At 44.8% G+C, this 17811-nt stretch overlaps 1 protein-coding gene across 4 annotated transcripts in view; it reads left to right on the top strand.

Moving 5' to 3' along the window:
• mei4 (meiosis-specific, MEI4 homolog (S. cerevisiae)) overlaps nucleotides 1-17811 on the top strand; it is a 338515-nt gene that overhangs the window by 16597 nt on the left and 304107 nt on the right. For all 4 annotated transcript variants that reach the window (XM_038802821.1, XM_038802812.1, XM_038802840.1 and 1 more), the window contains exons 2-3: nucleotides 2081-2329; nucleotides 17129-17727. In XM_038802821.1, the coding sequence (XP_038658749.1) occupies nucleotides 2081-2329; nucleotides 17129-17727 (848 nt within the window). The remainder of the gene's footprint in view (nucleotides 1-2080; nucleotides 2330-17128; nucleotides 17728-17811) is intronic.

Below are 17811 nucleotides of genomic sequence, written 5' to 3'. Positions count from 1 at the left end.
AGCTATGAAGAAAGGTTGAGTAGATTAGGATTGTTTTTGTTGGAAAGACGGAGGTTGAGGGGGGACCTGATTGAGGTCTACAAAATTATGAGCGGTATGGACAGGGTGGATAGCAACAAGCTTTTTCCAAGAGTGGGGGTGTCAATTACAAGGGGTCACAACTTCAAGGTGAGAGGGGGCAAGTTTAAAGGAGATGTGCGTGGATGGGCAATTTAGCATGACCAATCCACCTAACCTGCACATCTTTGGACTGTGGGAGGAAACCGGAGCACCCGGAGGAAACCCACGCACACACGGGGAGGACGTGCAGACTCCGCACAGACAGTGACCCAGCCGGGAACCGAACCTGGGACCCTGGAGCTGTGAAGCATTTATGCTAACCACCATGCTACCGTGCTGCCCAAATAGAGGATAAAGGATCTGGATCGGCGCAGGCTGGGAGGGCCGCAAGGGCCTGTTCCTGTGCTATAATTTTCTTTATTTTTTGTTCTTGAAATTGTTGTTTGTGCAATTCTTCTTAGCATTCAGGTTTGTTCAGCAAGTGCTGTCCAATCATGGAATCAAATCTTATAGACATTGTATTCTGAATTTTGGGAGAGTGGATTGGTTGCACGTGGTCATTACTCTGCCTATTGCGAATAGCCGACACATCGCAGCCATTGTTGGGACATAGGCAGCCTTTGTACCTGGCATTGCACCAGCACTGAGTTATTTCAATTGTCTCCCTGCTTTTCATCTCCCCATGAAATTTCCCTTCCCTCCCTTTCCGTTACTCTGCCTCTGTACTTGTTTAAAACCTGCTATATCTTTTAATTGTTTTCCTCTTCTGATGAAAGGTTATCAATTGGAAACGGTTACTCTTGTTCTTCGTCTCTGCAGGTGCTGCTTCAGCTGCTGGGTATTTTTGGTGTTACCTGTTTTTCTACTCATTTTATATTTGAACTGACGTAAACACTCCTAATACTGCCCTGCTCTCTCTCTTCAATTATTAATGCTTCTACATTTTAAACAGTGTAACTTGAATGTACAAAACTCATTACTCTGAAAGTGGTGTGGCTTTATCATTTAAGTTTCAGATTGCTTATTTTTTCAGATGTTTATTTTTTTGAATATTGATATTTGAATATAATTGATATTAAATAATTCAGTAGCATGTTGGGTGTAAAGTAAATTTAGCATTATATTACCTAGTAGTTAAAGATTAAATTTATTCTGCTGAGTTGTACAATGCGAAATGTTATGATGAAAGAGGTCCCTACCATATTTGTGTTTCTGAGTCGTCCCTTAGTGCATTTGATGAGACTAATCTGCTGGTTATAAACAGCCTAAAAGCACATAATTTGTGCAATGGAATATCCCTGATGTGATTTCAGAAAGCTCAACTGCTTCGGTCTTCAATCCACATCAGTTTTATTTCTTGTAACATATGTGGAGGATGTGATTTTGAACTGTGGGAAACAATGTACCTTAAAATGCTTTTGGGATTGTTGATGTGCTTTGTAACACCATTGAAAACATCATGAGGCTCAATTTCCCCCAAATAGTCTGTCTCGAACAGTTTAAGGTATAAAATATGTATTTTGTTTATTTTGAATTGAATTACTCGAGGTGTATTTTTTTGGTAACTAGTTTTAAATGTATATGTTTATTTAGAATTTCTGGCTCATTGGTTCACTCATGAATCATTATTTTAGGACTGAATGCACCATTTGAACTGCAATCCTACTCATTATATACACTGTACAGATGCTAATAATTCATTTTAAATTGAAAACAACTAGGAAGTGACATTGTTCAAACTAATACACATTATAGTATAGTATAAACATTATTCAAACTAACTATTGTTATGCGATTTAAGAGTAGTTTAATCTAGTTTCCAATAGTAGGTAGCTTATTTTAACCTTTCATTGTTTCCAAAACGGAGTTTATATTTTTAACTTCGAACATAGCTGAAAGATTTTTTCTTTGTTAAATAGACTAACTATTTAGTTGCACAATCTTATTTCATGACCGTGTTAGATGTTGTGACTGGTGATGTGGAATTGTGATCATATATTTTCTTCTGTCTTGCTGATAGGACAACAGCTGAATGAAGATGTGCTAACATGGTACCTAAAAACATCAAAGTTGGCACTGGCTTTGGCTGTAATTGGCAGTACCCCTCCAGGGAAGAGCAGCAGAGAGCATGCAGAGCACTTGGCCAAAACGTTGGGTCAGAGGGAGGTTGAATGGAAGCTAAAAGCTGAGACTTGGAAAGCTGAAGTGTTACACCTGCGCCAAGAATTGTTTCTAAGTCGAATTAAATCTGTTTCAAGGTCAAATAATGGTAAGTGTAGTACAAGGATCTGGTGCCTTTTGGATAATATGTGACTGAGTACAGTACTGTATATTTTTAAATAGTTCTAAGAGTCAACAAAAGCTCACAGTTAACTTAGTATGGCTGCAAATACTTCTTCAGACCTAACGAACTGTAACCAACACCCCACAACATGGTGGCAGCTTGAGGGAAACCCCCCCCCCCCAAAAAAAACCTAATTAAAATACAGGGACAAACCAAAATGCGGTAAGTTTGAGGAAAAATTCAGACAAGCATTCTGAACTGAAAAGCAGAAATGCAGCGCCAGAAATTGCAAGGATAATTTGTAGGAAAGGCTTGGAAGCTGAAGGCAGCAATTTAAACTGCACTTCTGTAGCAGAAGATTCCATTGAACCTCCTTTGGAAATCCAGCTTCAAAGTGCAGAGTCGCCAGAAATTGCAAGCGTGAGCTAAACATTTCAGGCTGCAGCAAGCCCTAAGAAACTTTGGAGGTAAATCAGAGTTAGAAGTGCAGTTTTGGAGAAATCCGACACTAAAATCCAATCCCTTAGCCAAAATCTGAACATGTGGCCCCCGAGCTTGTGTGAAATAAAAAAAGAGAAAGATTTAATTGAATAATTTGGAAACATCGAGACTTTTCAACTCGGTAAAAGACAGCAAGAAACTCGAATTTGATGGACGCATGAGTCAAAAAAAGCAAAACACTAATAAAGATAAGTTGATTCAGGATGCCATTGTTAATTTTTCTTTCAAGTTGAGTTGTGAAGCCGTTGAAAACTGGCAAGCAATCGAAATTCCTTTGTCTCCATGTGAATGGTGATACCTTCTTGAAATTCCAACAGCTCTTAAAGCAGAACTTAAACTTTCAAAATGTTTGACTTGGAGCAGAATTCCATATTTCCAAGTCAATTGGGACTACTCCAAGACTCAGTTCAATCACAAAATTCAGGGCTTTGGAGAAAAAGATTCATAAGATACAGCATCACCTCTGATTTAGACAGAAAGTAAAAAGCAGAGCAGGTTAACAGACTGCTTTACTCAGTGGCCCGATTGTGGATTACATTATTGCAAAACAGGGTGGATTACATTATTGCAAAACAGCGTATCAGTGAATTATCTACTAAATTTGAAGAAGTGCTAAAGTATTTTGATTCAAGAAGCAACTCAAAAGAAGTAAATTTAACAAGCTAGTCCAGGAGCCAGGAGAATCAGTCAAATTAACTTATCCATGGTCTGTACAAGATGGCAGAGGGTTGCAAACATGGAGACTTAAAATCTGAGCTCATCAGAGACAGAATATGGTAGGCATCGGAAACCATGCACTCTGACCTCTTGCAAGCGAAGAAAAAGGCAATCCGTGAGCAGCACCAAACTGTTTTAAGTCTAGACAGTAAACTGTGGTGCAGAGACCATCCCACAGTTCAGTTCGTTAAGCGACAATGACACAGGTGTACCAGTCCACGGAAAGCAATACCCAAACCAGACAGCAGAGCAACCCTGCCAAAGCTGTGGAGCAATGCACCCCTACAGGCAAGATCAGTGTCCTGCAATTTCAGCCCAATGCTTTCAGTACAACACGATTGGATGCTGCGGCAAATTGTGCAAGGTGAAAACTCTCCACATAAGGTCCAAAGATTATCCATGAGGTCAAGACTGTAAGTCCAGAAGAGGCACTGCCATGCTTCTTGGGTGAGGTCAAAGATCTTGGTTGCTAATCTTGGAATGGGGACATTTCAGACAATGGCCAGTTAACAAATTTTGAAATTAGACATTTGACACAGATGCCAACGTAACAGTCCTGTCAGACAAAGAACTGTAGCTAAAGGACCTCTGGCTTTGAACAGCAGATGAACCATTCTATGGAACTGGAAGAATTGACTCCCAGTCGTAAGTATAATTCTAGGTGAACTCCATGATACACTTTGGGGTTCTCTAAACCCTGGCCCATAACAGGAACCAACGTATGATGGCAAACAAACCTGTGAGCTGATGTATGTTCATCCGCACCAGCCTTTCTCACTCTTGAGCAGAGATGCCTATGCAGCCCTTCAAAATGACAGAAGAACTGAAGATGTCAAGAAAATGCTGGAAAATCTCAGCAGGTCTGGCAGCATCTGTCGGGAGAGAAAAGAGAAAACATTAGCTTTTTTCTCTCCCTTCAGATGCTTCCAGACCTGCTAAGATTTTCCAGCATTTTCTCTTTGGTTTCATATTCCAGCATCCACAGTAATTTGTTATTAACCATATAGAACTGGAACTGCAGATTCACAAGTACTCAAACTAAATTTCCTGACTAGGGCTTCAGCTCTTCTCTTTGAGGAGCAGGTTTGTCAATGTTTGTTACAGGTGCCAGAAAACTTACAATGGTCAGACCAGCTAACCACCAAGGAGTTCACCGCAATGCTTTCATTGAAGGATGTAAAAGATAGTGACCAGCAGTCCAGTCAACTTCAACTTCCAGCTCCGATGATGGTACAGCAAGTCAATACTGAAACCACTGGATTTATGCTGAAAATCACAACCAACATGCCAAAGCTGCAAAAGATGCTGGGACCTGGTAGCAGCCATCCATTGCCGACAATAAAATGCAGAGTGACCACACCACAAAATCTTATTCTAGTCCCAGGAATGCTCATCATCCTCTGCAGACGACATCGCTATGACCTGCACGATGATGGAAGAAGTGAAATAAATAATGAGACTAATACAATGCTTTTCTACTCCGACAAGCGCAAACAGTCGAACCGATCAAATGTGGTTCATCATGAAGGAATAAAAATAAAGAATGAAAATAAACCCAGATTCCAGAACAACCTCCAAACCTATAGAAATAACCAGCTGTGGCAGACCTACCACTGTCTCACAGTAGTTTGAACGAGAAATGGAAGGGTTATAAGACCTCCAAATCGCCTGAATATTTGAATTCAAGGACTTGGCAGGGATTTGGAGGGAGAGATGGGGGAGTGATAATCTAGCAATGACAATGTAAATGTACGATCATAATAACAACATAGAATCCCCATAGTGCAGAACGAGGCCATTTGGGCATCGAGTATGCACCAATTCTCTGAAAGAGCACCCCATCAAAGCCCACTCTCCCGCCATATCCAATAACCCCTTAACCCAACCTCCACATCCTTGGATTCTAGTGGGTAATTTAGGATGGCCAATCCACCTAATCTGCACATCTTTGGACTGTGGGAGGAAACCGGAGCAACCGGATGAAACCTATGCAGACACAAGAAGAGCATGCAGATCCACACATTCAATCTCCCAAAGCTGGAATTGAACCCTGGCGCTGAGTCAGCAGTGCTAACATATAGAAACATATAAATTATTAGCAGAAGTAGACCAATTGGTCCTCTAAGCCTGCTCTGCCATTCAATATGATCAAGGCTGATCTGACTGTAACCTCCTGCCTACCCCCGCTCACGCTTCACCCCTTATTTATTAATCTATCCACGTCTGTCTTGAAAACATTCAAAGACTCTGCTTCCACTGCCCATTGATGTAGGGTGTTCTAACGACCCTCTGAGAGAAAAAAATCTTCTATCCCTATCTTAGATAAGCAAGCTCTTGTTTTTAAACAGTGACCCCAAGTTCTAGATTCTCCCGCAAGAGGAAACATTAAGACAAGATAAGCTATAATCACTTAAATACATTTGATAAAGACTTGGGGGAGGTGTAGTATAAGGGTCTGGCACATATACAGTTGACATGGGGCTGTGCACAGTACTGTGGAAGGAAAATTAATGTGAGGATTAGTTCCCCACTTAGAGCATACATTAATTTCTGAACAAAATAAGGTCAAGTGACGGAAAAACATACTGCTTAATATTTTGTTCTCCGTGTTGTTATGGTAACACATTGTCATGCCACATTTTCACCCGAAAGATAACAAATGTGTACGAGAATTGTTTTTAAACCAAGGGCAAAGCATTCGTATTTCCTCTTGCGTATGTTCCCAAGGTTTTCAGAGTTGTTTATTTCACACGATAAATACAATGGTTTTCAACTGTATAATTCCGAGTACTCCGCAAATATTTGTGCCAAATAAATTTCCTCAATCGAAGCTCGAAGAATTTGTCTTTATTATAATTTCCACAACAAGTATCATCCACACAGTGATGTAAGAGAGCACATGATCAGCATCTCGATCAGTTGAGTGTTGGACAGACCCATATGTACCAGCAAACTTGGGGACATCGCAGCTTGTACACCTTTACTGTATCATATTATGCAAGGAGTTCTGAAAGTCACTAAAAAGGCTTGCATTTGACTCAGACCGACTGAACACCACTACAGTAAGCATAATCACAGTGCTCCATTTATTTAGCAACCTAATTGATTTAGTTCAATAATCAGCTGCCATGCTGACTGACACTCTATGACCTGTATGATAAGGAGCTAACGTTTTTAATCTTTGCGTCTTGTGTGTAGAATTATAGTTGACTGGAGGGAAGGGGCAGTTAATTTGGGTATAATTTACTCCAGAAAATTAACTTTACTACTCAAGGTTAATGGCGACTATTATAATTAGTTGATCTGCTGCGGCATTGCACATGAGGATTTAAGTCAATCTGTAGTTTTATAACATAAGAACATAAGAACTAGGAGCAGGAGTAGGCCATCTGGCCCCTCGCGCCTGCTCCGCCATTCAATTAGATCATGGCTGATCTTTTGTGGACTCAGCTCCACTTTCCGGCCTGAACACCATAACCCTTAATCCCTTTATTCTTCAAAAAACGATCTATCTTTACCTTAAAAACATGTAATGAAGGAGCCTCAACTGCTTCACTGGGCAAGGAATTCCATAGATTCACAACCCTTTGGGTGAAGAATTTCCTCCTAAACTCAGTCCTAAATCTACTTCCCCTTATTTTGAGGCTATGTCCCCTAGTTCTGCTGTCACCCGCCAGTGGAAACAACCTGCCCGCATCTATCCTATCTATTCCCTTCATAATTTTATGTGTTTCTATAAGATCCCCCCTCATCCTTCTAAATTCCAACGAGTACAGTCCCAGTCTACTCAACCTCTCCTCATAATCCAACCCCTTCAGCTCTGGGATTAACCTAGTGAATCTCCTCTGCACACCCTCCAGCGCCAGTACATCCTTTCTCAAGTAAGGAGACCCAAACTGAACACAATACTCCAGGTGTGGCCGCACTAAAACCTTATACAATTGCAACATAACCTCCCTAGTCTTAAACTCCATCCCTCTAGCAATGAAGGACAAAATTCCATTTGCCTTCTTAATCACCTGTTGCACCTGTAAATCAACCTTCTGTGACTCATGCACTAGCACACCCAAGTCTCTCTGAACAGCGGCATGCTTTAATATTTTATCATTTAAATAATAATCCTGTTTGCTGTTATTCCTATCAAAATGGATAACCTCACATTTGTCAACATTGTATTCTATCTGCCAGACCCTAGCCCATTCACTTAACCTATCCAAATCCCTCTGCAGACTTCCAGTATCCTCTGCACTTTTCGCTTTACCACTCATCTTAGTGTCATCTGCAAACTTGGACACATTGCCCTTGGTCCCCAACTCCAAATCATCTATGTAAATTGTGAACAATTGTGGGCCCAACACGGATCCCTGAGGGACACCACTAGCTACTGATTGCCAACCAGAGAAACACCCATTAATCCCAACTCTTTGCTTTCTATTAATTAACCAATCCTCTATCCATGCTACTACTTTACCCTTAATGCCATGCATCTTTATCTTATGCAGCAACCTTTTGTGTGGCACCTTGTCAAAGGCTTTCTGGAAATCCAGATATACCACATCCATCGGCTCCCCGTTATCTACTGCACTGGTAATGTCCTCAAAAAATTCCACTAAATTAGTTAGGCATGACCTGCCCTTTATGAACCCATGCTGCGTCTGCCCAATGGGACAACTTCTATCCAGATGCCTCGCAATTTCTTCCTTGATGATAGATTCCAGCATCTTCCCTACTACCGAAGTTAAACTCACTGGCCTATAATTTCCTGCTTTCTGCCTACCTCCTTTTTTAAACAGTGGCGTCACGTTTGCTAATTTCCAATCCACCGGGACCACCCCAGAGTCTAGTGAATTTCGGTAAATTATCACTAGTGCATCTGCAATTTCCCTAGCCATCTCTTTTAGCACTCTGGGATGCATTCCATCAGGGCCAGGAGACTTGTCTACCTTTAGCCCCATTAGCTTGCCCATCACTCCCTCCTTAGTGATAACAATCATTTCAAGGTCCTCACCTGTCATACCCTCATTTCTATCAGTCACTGGCATGTTATTTGTGTCTTCCACTGTGAAGACCGACCCAAAAAACCTGTTCAGTTCCTCAGCCATTTCCTCATTTCCCATTATTAAAACTCCCTTCTCATCCTCTAAAGGACCAATATTTACCTTAGCCACTCTTTTTTGTCTTATATATTGTAAAAACTTTTACTGTCTGTTTTTATATTCTGAGCAAGTTTACTCTCATACTCTATCTTACTCTTCTTTATAGCTTTTTTAGTAGCTTTCTGTTGCCCCCTAAAGATTTCCCAGTCCTCTAATCTCCCAGCAATCTTTGCCACTTTATATGCTTTTTCCTTCAATTTGATACTCTCCCTTATTTCCTTAGATATCCACAGTCGATTTTCCCTCTTTCTTCCGTCCTTCCTTTTTGTTGGTATAAACCTTTGCTGAGCACTGTGAAAAATCGCTTGGAAGGTTCTCCACTGTTCCTCAACTGTTCCACCATAAAGTCTTAGCTCCCAGTCTACCTTAGCTAGTTCTTCTCTCATCCCCTTGTAATCTCCTTTGTTTAAACACAAAACACTACTATTTGATTTTACTTTCTCACCCTCCATCTGTATTTTAAATTCCACCATATTGTGATCGCTCCTTCCGAGAGGATCCCTAACTATGAGATCATGAATCAATCCTGTCTCATTACACAGGACAAGATCTAGGACCGCTTGTTCCCTCGTAGGTTCCATTACATACTGTTCTAGGAAACTATCGCGAATACATTCTATAAACTCCTCCTCAAGGTTGCCTTGACCGACCTGGTTAAACCAATCGACATGTAGATTAAAATCCCCCATGATAACTGCTGTACCATTTCTACATGCATCAGTTATTTCTTTGTTTATTGCCTGCCCCACCATAACGTTACTATTTGGTGGCCGATAGACTACTCCTATCAGTGACTTTTTCGCCTTACTATTCCTGATTTCCACCCAAATGGATTCAACCTTATCCTCCATAGCACCAATGTCATCCCTTACTATTGCCCGGATGTCATCCTTAAATAACAGAGCAACACCACCTCCCTTACCATCCACTCTGTCCTTCCGAATAGTTTGATACCCTCGGATATTTAACTCCCAGTCGTGACCATCCTTTAACCATGTTTCAGTAATGGCCACTAAATCATAGTCATTTACGATGATTTGTGCCATCAACTCATTTACTTTATTCCAAATACTACGAGCATTCAGGTAAGTACACTTATGTTGGTTTTTTTGCCTCTGTTTTGAATCTTAACATCTCCAGTTTTATTCCTTTTGTTATTACTGGGCCTATTCACTGAGCTCCCCTCAGTCACTGTACCTTGTACTGTCGCCCTTATGGATTTTTGACTATGTCTTCTCTGCCTTGCACTTTTCCCCTTACTTCCTTTTGCTTCTGTCCCTGTTTTACTACCTTCCAACTTCCTGCATCGGTTCCCATCCCCCTGCCACATTAGTTTAAAACCTCCCCAACAGCTCTAGAAACCCCCCCCCCCCCAGGACATCGGTTCCAGTCCTGCCCAGGTGCAGACCGTCCGGTTTGTACTGGTCCCACCTCCCCCAGAACCGGTCTCAATGCCCAAGGAATTTGAATCCCTCCCTCTTGCACCATCTCTCGAGCCACGCATTCATCCTATCTATCCTGACATTCCTACTCTGACTAGCTCGTGGCACTGGTAGCAATCCTGAGATTACTACCTTTGAGGTCCTACTTTTTAGTTTAACTCCTAACTCCCTGAATTCCGCTTGTAGGACCTCATCCCGTTTTTTACCTATATCGTTGGTGCCTTTGTGCACCACGACAGCTGGCTGTTCACCCCCCCCCCCCCCCCCCCCCCCCAGAATGTCCTGCAGCCGCTCCGAGACATCCTTGACCCTTGCACCAGGGAGGCAACATACCATCCTGGAGTCTCGATTGCGTCCACAGAACCGCCTGTCTATTCCCCTTACGATCGAGTCCCCTATCACTATAGCCCTGCCATTTTTCTTCCTGCCCTGCTGTGCAGCAGAGCCAGCCACGGTGCCATGAACCTGGCTGCTGCTGCCTTCCCCTGGTGAGCCATCTCCCTCAACAGTATCCAAAGCGGTATATCTGTTTTGTAGGGAGATGACCGCAGGGGACACTGCACTGCCTTCCTACTCTTGCTCTTTCTTTTGGTCACCCATTTTCTATCTCCCTCATTAATTTTCACCTGCGGTGTGACCAACTCGCTAAACGTGCTATCCACTACCTCCTCAGCATCGCGGATGCTCCAAAGTGAGTCCATCCGCAGCTCCAGAGCCGTCAAGCGGTCTAACAAGAGCTGCACCTACTGAACACACTTCTTGCACGTGAAGGAGCCAGGGACAGTGGACGTGTCCCTGAGCTCCCACATCGCACACGAGGAGCATGACACGGGTCTGGGATCTCCTGCCATGTCTTAAACCCTTGGTAAACTTAAACAACTAGAATTTCAAAATAACAATAAATAAATTAGACAATGAAAAGAAAAAGAGAGACTACTTACCAGTCACTTACCAGGGTTAAAAAGCACCTCCTCACACTCTGCACCGAATTACCTCACTGCACCAAATTACCAAGTTTCAATCCCCCACTCTGGATGAGTCTCATTCCGGCTGTGTCTCCTGGAAAAGTGCTCGCTTACTGTGTGCGCTGTCTGTCTGTCTTTTATACAGACCTCAGCTAACCGATGACTCAAACAATACCTTAACTTCAAAGAGAAGAATACAATGTGCCCCTAAACAGGCCTCAGGTGATTGACAGATAACTGCCTCTCAGCAATTAGGGTGGGGGCAGCTTCAACCAATCAGACACTAAGCTCCACACTGCACTTTTAACTGAAAAACAGCAGAATTAGATTTTCCACTTACCTTTGCTGATTTACCTCACTGCACCAAATTACCGAGCTTCAATCCCCCACTCTGGATGAGTCTCACTCCGGATGTGTCTCCTGGAAAAGTGCTAGATAGATAGATAGATAGATAGAGAAATACAGCACAGAACAGGCCCTTCGGCCCACGATGTTGCGCCGAACTTTTGTCCTAGGATAATCATAGAATTTTGGACAATTTTTCATGGCCAATCCACCCAACCTGCACATCTTTGGACTGTGGGAGGAAACCGGAGTACCCGGAGGAAACCCACGCAGTCACGGGGAGGATGTGTAGACTCCACACAGACAGCGACCCAAGTCGAAATCGAACTTGGGACCCTGGAGCTGTGAAGCAATTGTGCTATCCACAATGCTACCGTGCTGCCCTGAAGAAGTCAACCTACACTCCATTATTCTACCCTAATCCATGTACCTATCCAATAGCCGCTTGAAGGTCCCTAACTTTTCCGACTCAACTACTTCCACAGGCAGTGCATTCCATGCCCCCACTACTCTCTGGGTAAAGAACCTACCTCTGACATCCCCTCTATATCTTCCACCATTTATCTTAAATTTATGTCCCCTTGTAATGGTGTGTTCCATTATCCTGCTCATGGTCATATCCATTGGAAACTAATCGAATTTAAAACCACCCCTATTGTCCTTTAAACAATTTGTGATCCATCTTGCGGTATCACCATTCCAGCATAGTATTTTTCCAGCATAGTATCACGGTCTCTTGTCATTTTTGTTGAATACTGTTTGTAAGTCAATTAATGACATCAGCCAGATCCTGGGCTGGATTCTCCATTAGCTGATGCTGAAATCGGGAAACGCATTTGGGCGGAGAATAACCAGTTTGACCCCAAATTGGGATTCTCTGGCCCCCCAAAAATTGCGTAAATGTGGCACTCGCCACGTGACCTGAAAATACAGTAGGCATGTCATTAGTGGGCCTGATGCCCAATGTTCTGGGACCTCTGCGATTTAGTGCCTCCGATGGGCCGATTTCCTGACGGCGTGGTTCATTTCTGGTTTTAGAAATAGTGAACTTGGTGTCCTGGCTGCTGAGCGAGAGAGAGGCGGTATGAAATGTCGTGGAGTGACTGCGGGCTGCCGGCTCGGACACCGGCCGTGCTGGCTGCAGCGGGGGGAGTACCTGCCAGGGCCGGGGGATTGGCGGTGCCCATGCACCGACCACCATTCCAGCGGCCATCTTGCTGACCATCCACCCCGGCCCCTGGTTCTACATAGTGACACTGGCCGTATAAATGCACACTCCGCCCCCGAACACCCCACCCAAGCGGCAGCCAGCCTCTGGAGGACCACCTAGAGCCACACCGACAGTAGCCCCGCACCTACGGGGCCCGGGTGCGGGGGAGGGGGAGGGGCATGTCTACTGAGTGCTCCACATGGTGTGCCGGGGGAGGGGAAGTGGGGTGCAGGGTAAGAAGCCCAGGATCCAACTGACCGGGGGACGGGGCAGGGAATTGGTGCTTGGCCTGCATTGCCGAACAAAGGAACAGAATCGTCGTACTGAGAGAGGCCAACAGACTTTAATGTGTACAAATGTGTCCCCAACTGCTCCACTCTCCAAATGGTGCTGCCCAACTCGCCCCCATCCCCCGTGTCCTCTCCGTGATCCTCCACCTGCCTAGCCCTCCCTGCTCTACTGCTGCGTCATCGTATGTGCCCCCAGGATGCACATCAAAAGTGGAGACAGCCTGCTGCCTACTGCGTTCCATGGCCTTTGATGCCCCTGGCAGGCGTCCTCTGGGGGCTTTGAGGCTGGAGGGCCCTGGCACACTTGCCGGCATATGCCCTACCATGCCGCCGTGTTCTCGTGGCGGTGAGAGGGGAAGTGAGGGGGGGGTGGGGCTAGTGCCTTCTGTCGCCACACCTTAGGGTGGCTCCGGGTTGGCACCCAACTCCCCCTCCACCAAGTCAGTGCCCACAGAGGCCTGGGTGGGGCTTGCCTCGAGACGGTGGGTCCGCTGGATCGAGTCCTGGCTGCTCCGCGTCAATTCTATGATTCTATGATCCCGGTAAACCACAGACCTGGTTATCCATGCGATGGGAGGTTGTGGGAGAAAGCATGGGGAAATGGGTTATATGTGGGTAGGGTATCGGGAGTATGGTGGGAGGATATGGGGCGAGCAAGAGTATGCAGGTGGAGGGTGGGGGTTGGTTGGGGCGGGTGCCCATTTCAAACTCACCCGAGCGGCCCAGTGGAGATCATTAAAAAAAAAAAAGATTTAGAGTCCCCAATTATTCTTTTTTTTCCAATTAAGGGGCAATTTAGCATGGCCAATCCACCTAACCTGCACATCTTTGGGTTGTCGGGGTGAAACCCATGCAGACATGGGGAAAATGTGCAAACTCCACACAGACAGTGACCCAGGGCCGGGATTCGAACCCGGGTCCTCAGCGCCGTAGTCCCAGTGTGATCCACTGCGCCACTGTGCTGCCGCCTGGTGGAGATCATTGACCTTGCGGCACTGGGTGGATGTCCACCTGGTCATGCTTACCATTGATGGCTGAACGTCCTGGACCCTTGGGGTACAGGACATCCTTCCTGGCCTTCACCGCGTCCAGCAGCCTGCCCAGTTTGCCTTCTCCGAATCGAGGTGCTGGCCTCGGTGCCATGGTTGCGAGCGGAGTGGGGTCAGCTGTGTAACAGCGGTTCAAGTGCTGCTGTCACTTGTTAGGAGGGAGCTGGCGAGTGCAATCTCAGGCGAAATAACCGGTGAAGCATGATTTGAGGCGTGAATCCCGTGGGGCCTTATTAAATGGACCAGTTAACGTTCGATAGCGGTGAGGGGCTCATGACAATTCCCTCTTGCTACCATGCTTAGAAACATTTTCATGAAATCACATCCAAAAATAATGGAAAAAATAACATTTCAGCTTTCTTAATAAACTGAGCCTAACCTAGCATCCATAATAAAAACTTGTGTGAGATTAATCTGTCCCAAGGATTAATCTGTCCTTACTGAGTCTGAGTGTATATCTATATCTCAGTGGGCTCAACCCTACTATTTGCTGCACATTTAGTACCTATATTTCCCTGAAAGGAATTTGTGTACAAATGTTCATAATTAAATCTAACTGCCAATCATCTGTTGAACGGACATCGCGCGACAATCACCAGGCAGGAATGTTCCCTTCCAGTCGGGGAACACTTCAGCAGTCAAGGGCATTCAGCCTCTGATCTCCGGGTAAGCGTTTTCCAAGGATGCCTTCAGGATACGTGACAACGCAGAATCGCTGAGCAGAAACTTATAGCCAAGTTCTGCACACATGAGTGCGGCCTCAACCGAGACCTGGGATTCATGTCGCATTACATTCATCCCCCACCGCCTGGCCTTACGAAATCCTACCAACTGTCCTGGCTTGATACAATTCACACCTCTTTCACCTGGGGTTACCCCTATTTCTGCATCTGTAAAGATTTAATTGCCTGCAAATGCTTGCATTCTTAGCATTGTCCAGCATCTCTAGCTTTGTCTATATAAATGTTTCTGGAACATACATCTTCATTTACCTGAGGAAGGAGAAGTGCTCCGAAAGCTAGTGATTTGAAACAAACCTGTTGGACTTTAACCTGGTGTTGTAAGACTTCTTACTGTGCTCACCCCAGTCCAACGCCGGCATCTCCACATCAATCATCTGTTGTGTTAAGATGTAGAAAATGCATAAATTCTTACCATTTGTTAGCATGCTAACAAACTCTGTTTGATTAGCCTGTCTTTCTTTCACAATTTTGATTTAACTGTTCTTGAGACTGAGAGACTTTCAATGCTTTGAGCAGTTGTACTGCATGACTAATTTCAGAACAGAACAACTAACCAGTCCTTTCTGGAAGGCTACATGCTAATCTGGGTCCAGTGTGGATTACATTTTCTTTTTAAAAAAAAAAAAGAAATTTAGAGTACCCAATTCATTTATTTCCAATTAAGGGGCAATTTAGTGTGGCCAATTTACCTGCCCTGCACATCTTTGGGTTGTGCGGGCGAAACCCAAGCAAACACGGGGAGAATGTGCTAACTCCACACGGACAGTGACCCAGAGCCGGGATCGATCCTGGGACATCAGCGCCGTCAGGCAGCAGGGCTAACCCACTGTGCTACCGTGCTGCCCCTGTGGATTACATTTTCAACATAGTCATCCCTGTTGTCTGCAGCAGAGAAAGGACCATTTTATAATCCTCAATTTTCAACATGTTCGGTGGGAGCGTAGTGCTGTAACTGAGAGGGTTACAACATTATAACCCTGATATTCTCAGCTGAACTAACCTTTATGAGTCTTTGTGTAGGAGCAGAATCTAACACATTACCCGCAGTGCATTTATTTCAGTGTCTTTATACAGAAAAAGGTACAGTAGTAGTAATTTCCATGACATGCCTGATCTCTACAAGCCCGTCATAAAACATGATTTATTTGACTTGTTTAATGAAAAGTACAATTTATTACAACTGTACAAATTATATGATAATCAAAAATAGAAAGCATAAATCCCCTAGGTTTAATCAAATTATGGTACCATTGGCTTGCTGTTTCAAATGTGTTGTTGCGTATCATGAATTTTGTGAATGATGAGAAGAACTAGGTTTGGCCTGCATGCCTTTATATTGTACCGCTTCAGCCTAAATGGGAAGCGATCGATATACGGATGGACTGTTCACTCAACTTTGCAGCTTATCGTGGAATATTTTATTATTGTAAAGGAAAGAAGTTTGATCTTCAATTCCAAATAGCACTTGTGCTTAACAATATGTGCAATAGTAGATTCTCTGACCCACCCCCCCTCCGCCGGGTCGGAGAATCGTCGGGGGCCGGCGTGAAACCCGCCCCGCCGTCTCCCAAAGTCTCCGGCACCAGAGATTCGGCGGTAGTGGGAATCACGCCGCGCCGGTCGGCTCGGCCCCCCCCGGCGATTCTCCGGACCGCAATTGGCCGAAGTCCCGCTGTTGTCATGCCGGTCCCGCCGGCGGGAATCAAACCACCTACCTTACCGGTGGGACCAAGTGGCGCGGGCAGGCTCCAGGGTCCTTGGGGGGGGGGGGGGGGCGCGGGGCGATCTGCCCCTGGGGGGTGCCCTCAAGGTGGCCTGGCCCGCGATAGGGGCCCACCGGTCGGCGGGAGGGCCTGTGCCATGGGGGCACTCTCGTCCTTCCACGTTCTCCATAGTCTTCACGATGGCAGACGCGGAAGTGACCCCCCCCCATCGCATGCGCGGGGATGATGTCAGCAGCCGCTGACGCTCCGGCACATGCGCGCACTTCCGCCGGCCGGCAAAGTCCCTTCGGTCCCGGCTGGCATGGCGCCAAAGGCCTTTCGCGCTGGCCGGCGGGGCGCCAACCACTCCGGCGTGGGCCTAGCCTCAAGGTTAGGGCTTGGCCCCTATATGTGCAGAGAAATTTGCACCTTTGGGGCGGCCCAACGCCGGAGTGGTTCATGCCACTCCATCCCGCTGCGACCCCCCCCGCCCCGCCGGGTAGGGGAGAATCCCGGCCCAGATCTCAAGAGAAGTTTGTATTCATTGAAGAGTCCCTCTTCTAATTTAACTTGGGAATTGCAAAGTATTGTAAATCATATCTTAAACTTGTGGAGTACATGAAAATATATATTATATTATATATATTATATTATATTTTCCAGGAGCTGACTCTGCTTTTTGCATAGATAATCCACCTCAAGATTCTCTGGAATTTAGGAGTGAGTCTGTTCATCTAGAAGATTCTGGTTGTGATATATCTAATGGACAAGGATCAGATACTCGTGATCGATTAGCAAATCAGAGCTTGGGATACCTTGATTCTTATTCACGAATTCATGAAAAAAATAAGACATTAGTCAATTCCACCTTGTTTCATCCTGAACCAAATATTTCCAACAGAGAAGAATTACAAGAGAAAGAGAAAGTGCTCAATTTTCACACACAGTTTCTACAGAGTTTAATAAGAATGAGAAAGATTGCAACTGATAGAACTCCGACAGCAGAAATATTGACTGTCAGCAGTGACTACTCTGTAGTGACAGATTCAGTCTCCGATCTTGCTAAGAGTTTGTTAGTCTTCTGTACGAAATCTAGATCTCTTCCCCCAGCACCTTTACTGAGGGAAACAGCACAGACTCTTGTCCACTTGTTGCATGATGGTAAATTGCCAAAGCTGGTCCTTGCGCAGTGTATTAAGAGAGTGGACGAACTTGTGAAAGAACTGGTGAAAGTAATTTTGGAGAACACAAAAGTAAATCGGGTAAGCACATTTTGCACAATGTTTTGTTCCTCTTATAAATATCTACATATAATCAACACCAAAACTTCTGCTGAACCATCGGCT

The sequence above is a fragment of the Scyliorhinus canicula genome, chromosome 1 (assembly GCF_902713615.1).
Source record: "Scyliorhinus canicula chromosome 1, sScyCan1.1, whole genome shotgun sequence".
Taxonomy (NCBI): domain Eukaryota; kingdom Metazoa; phylum Chordata; class Chondrichthyes; order Carcharhiniformes; family Scyliorhinidae; genus Scyliorhinus; species Scyliorhinus canicula.
The sequence above is the reverse complement of the archived record's forward strand: the minus strand, read 5'-3'. Positions and strand labels throughout refer to the sequence as shown.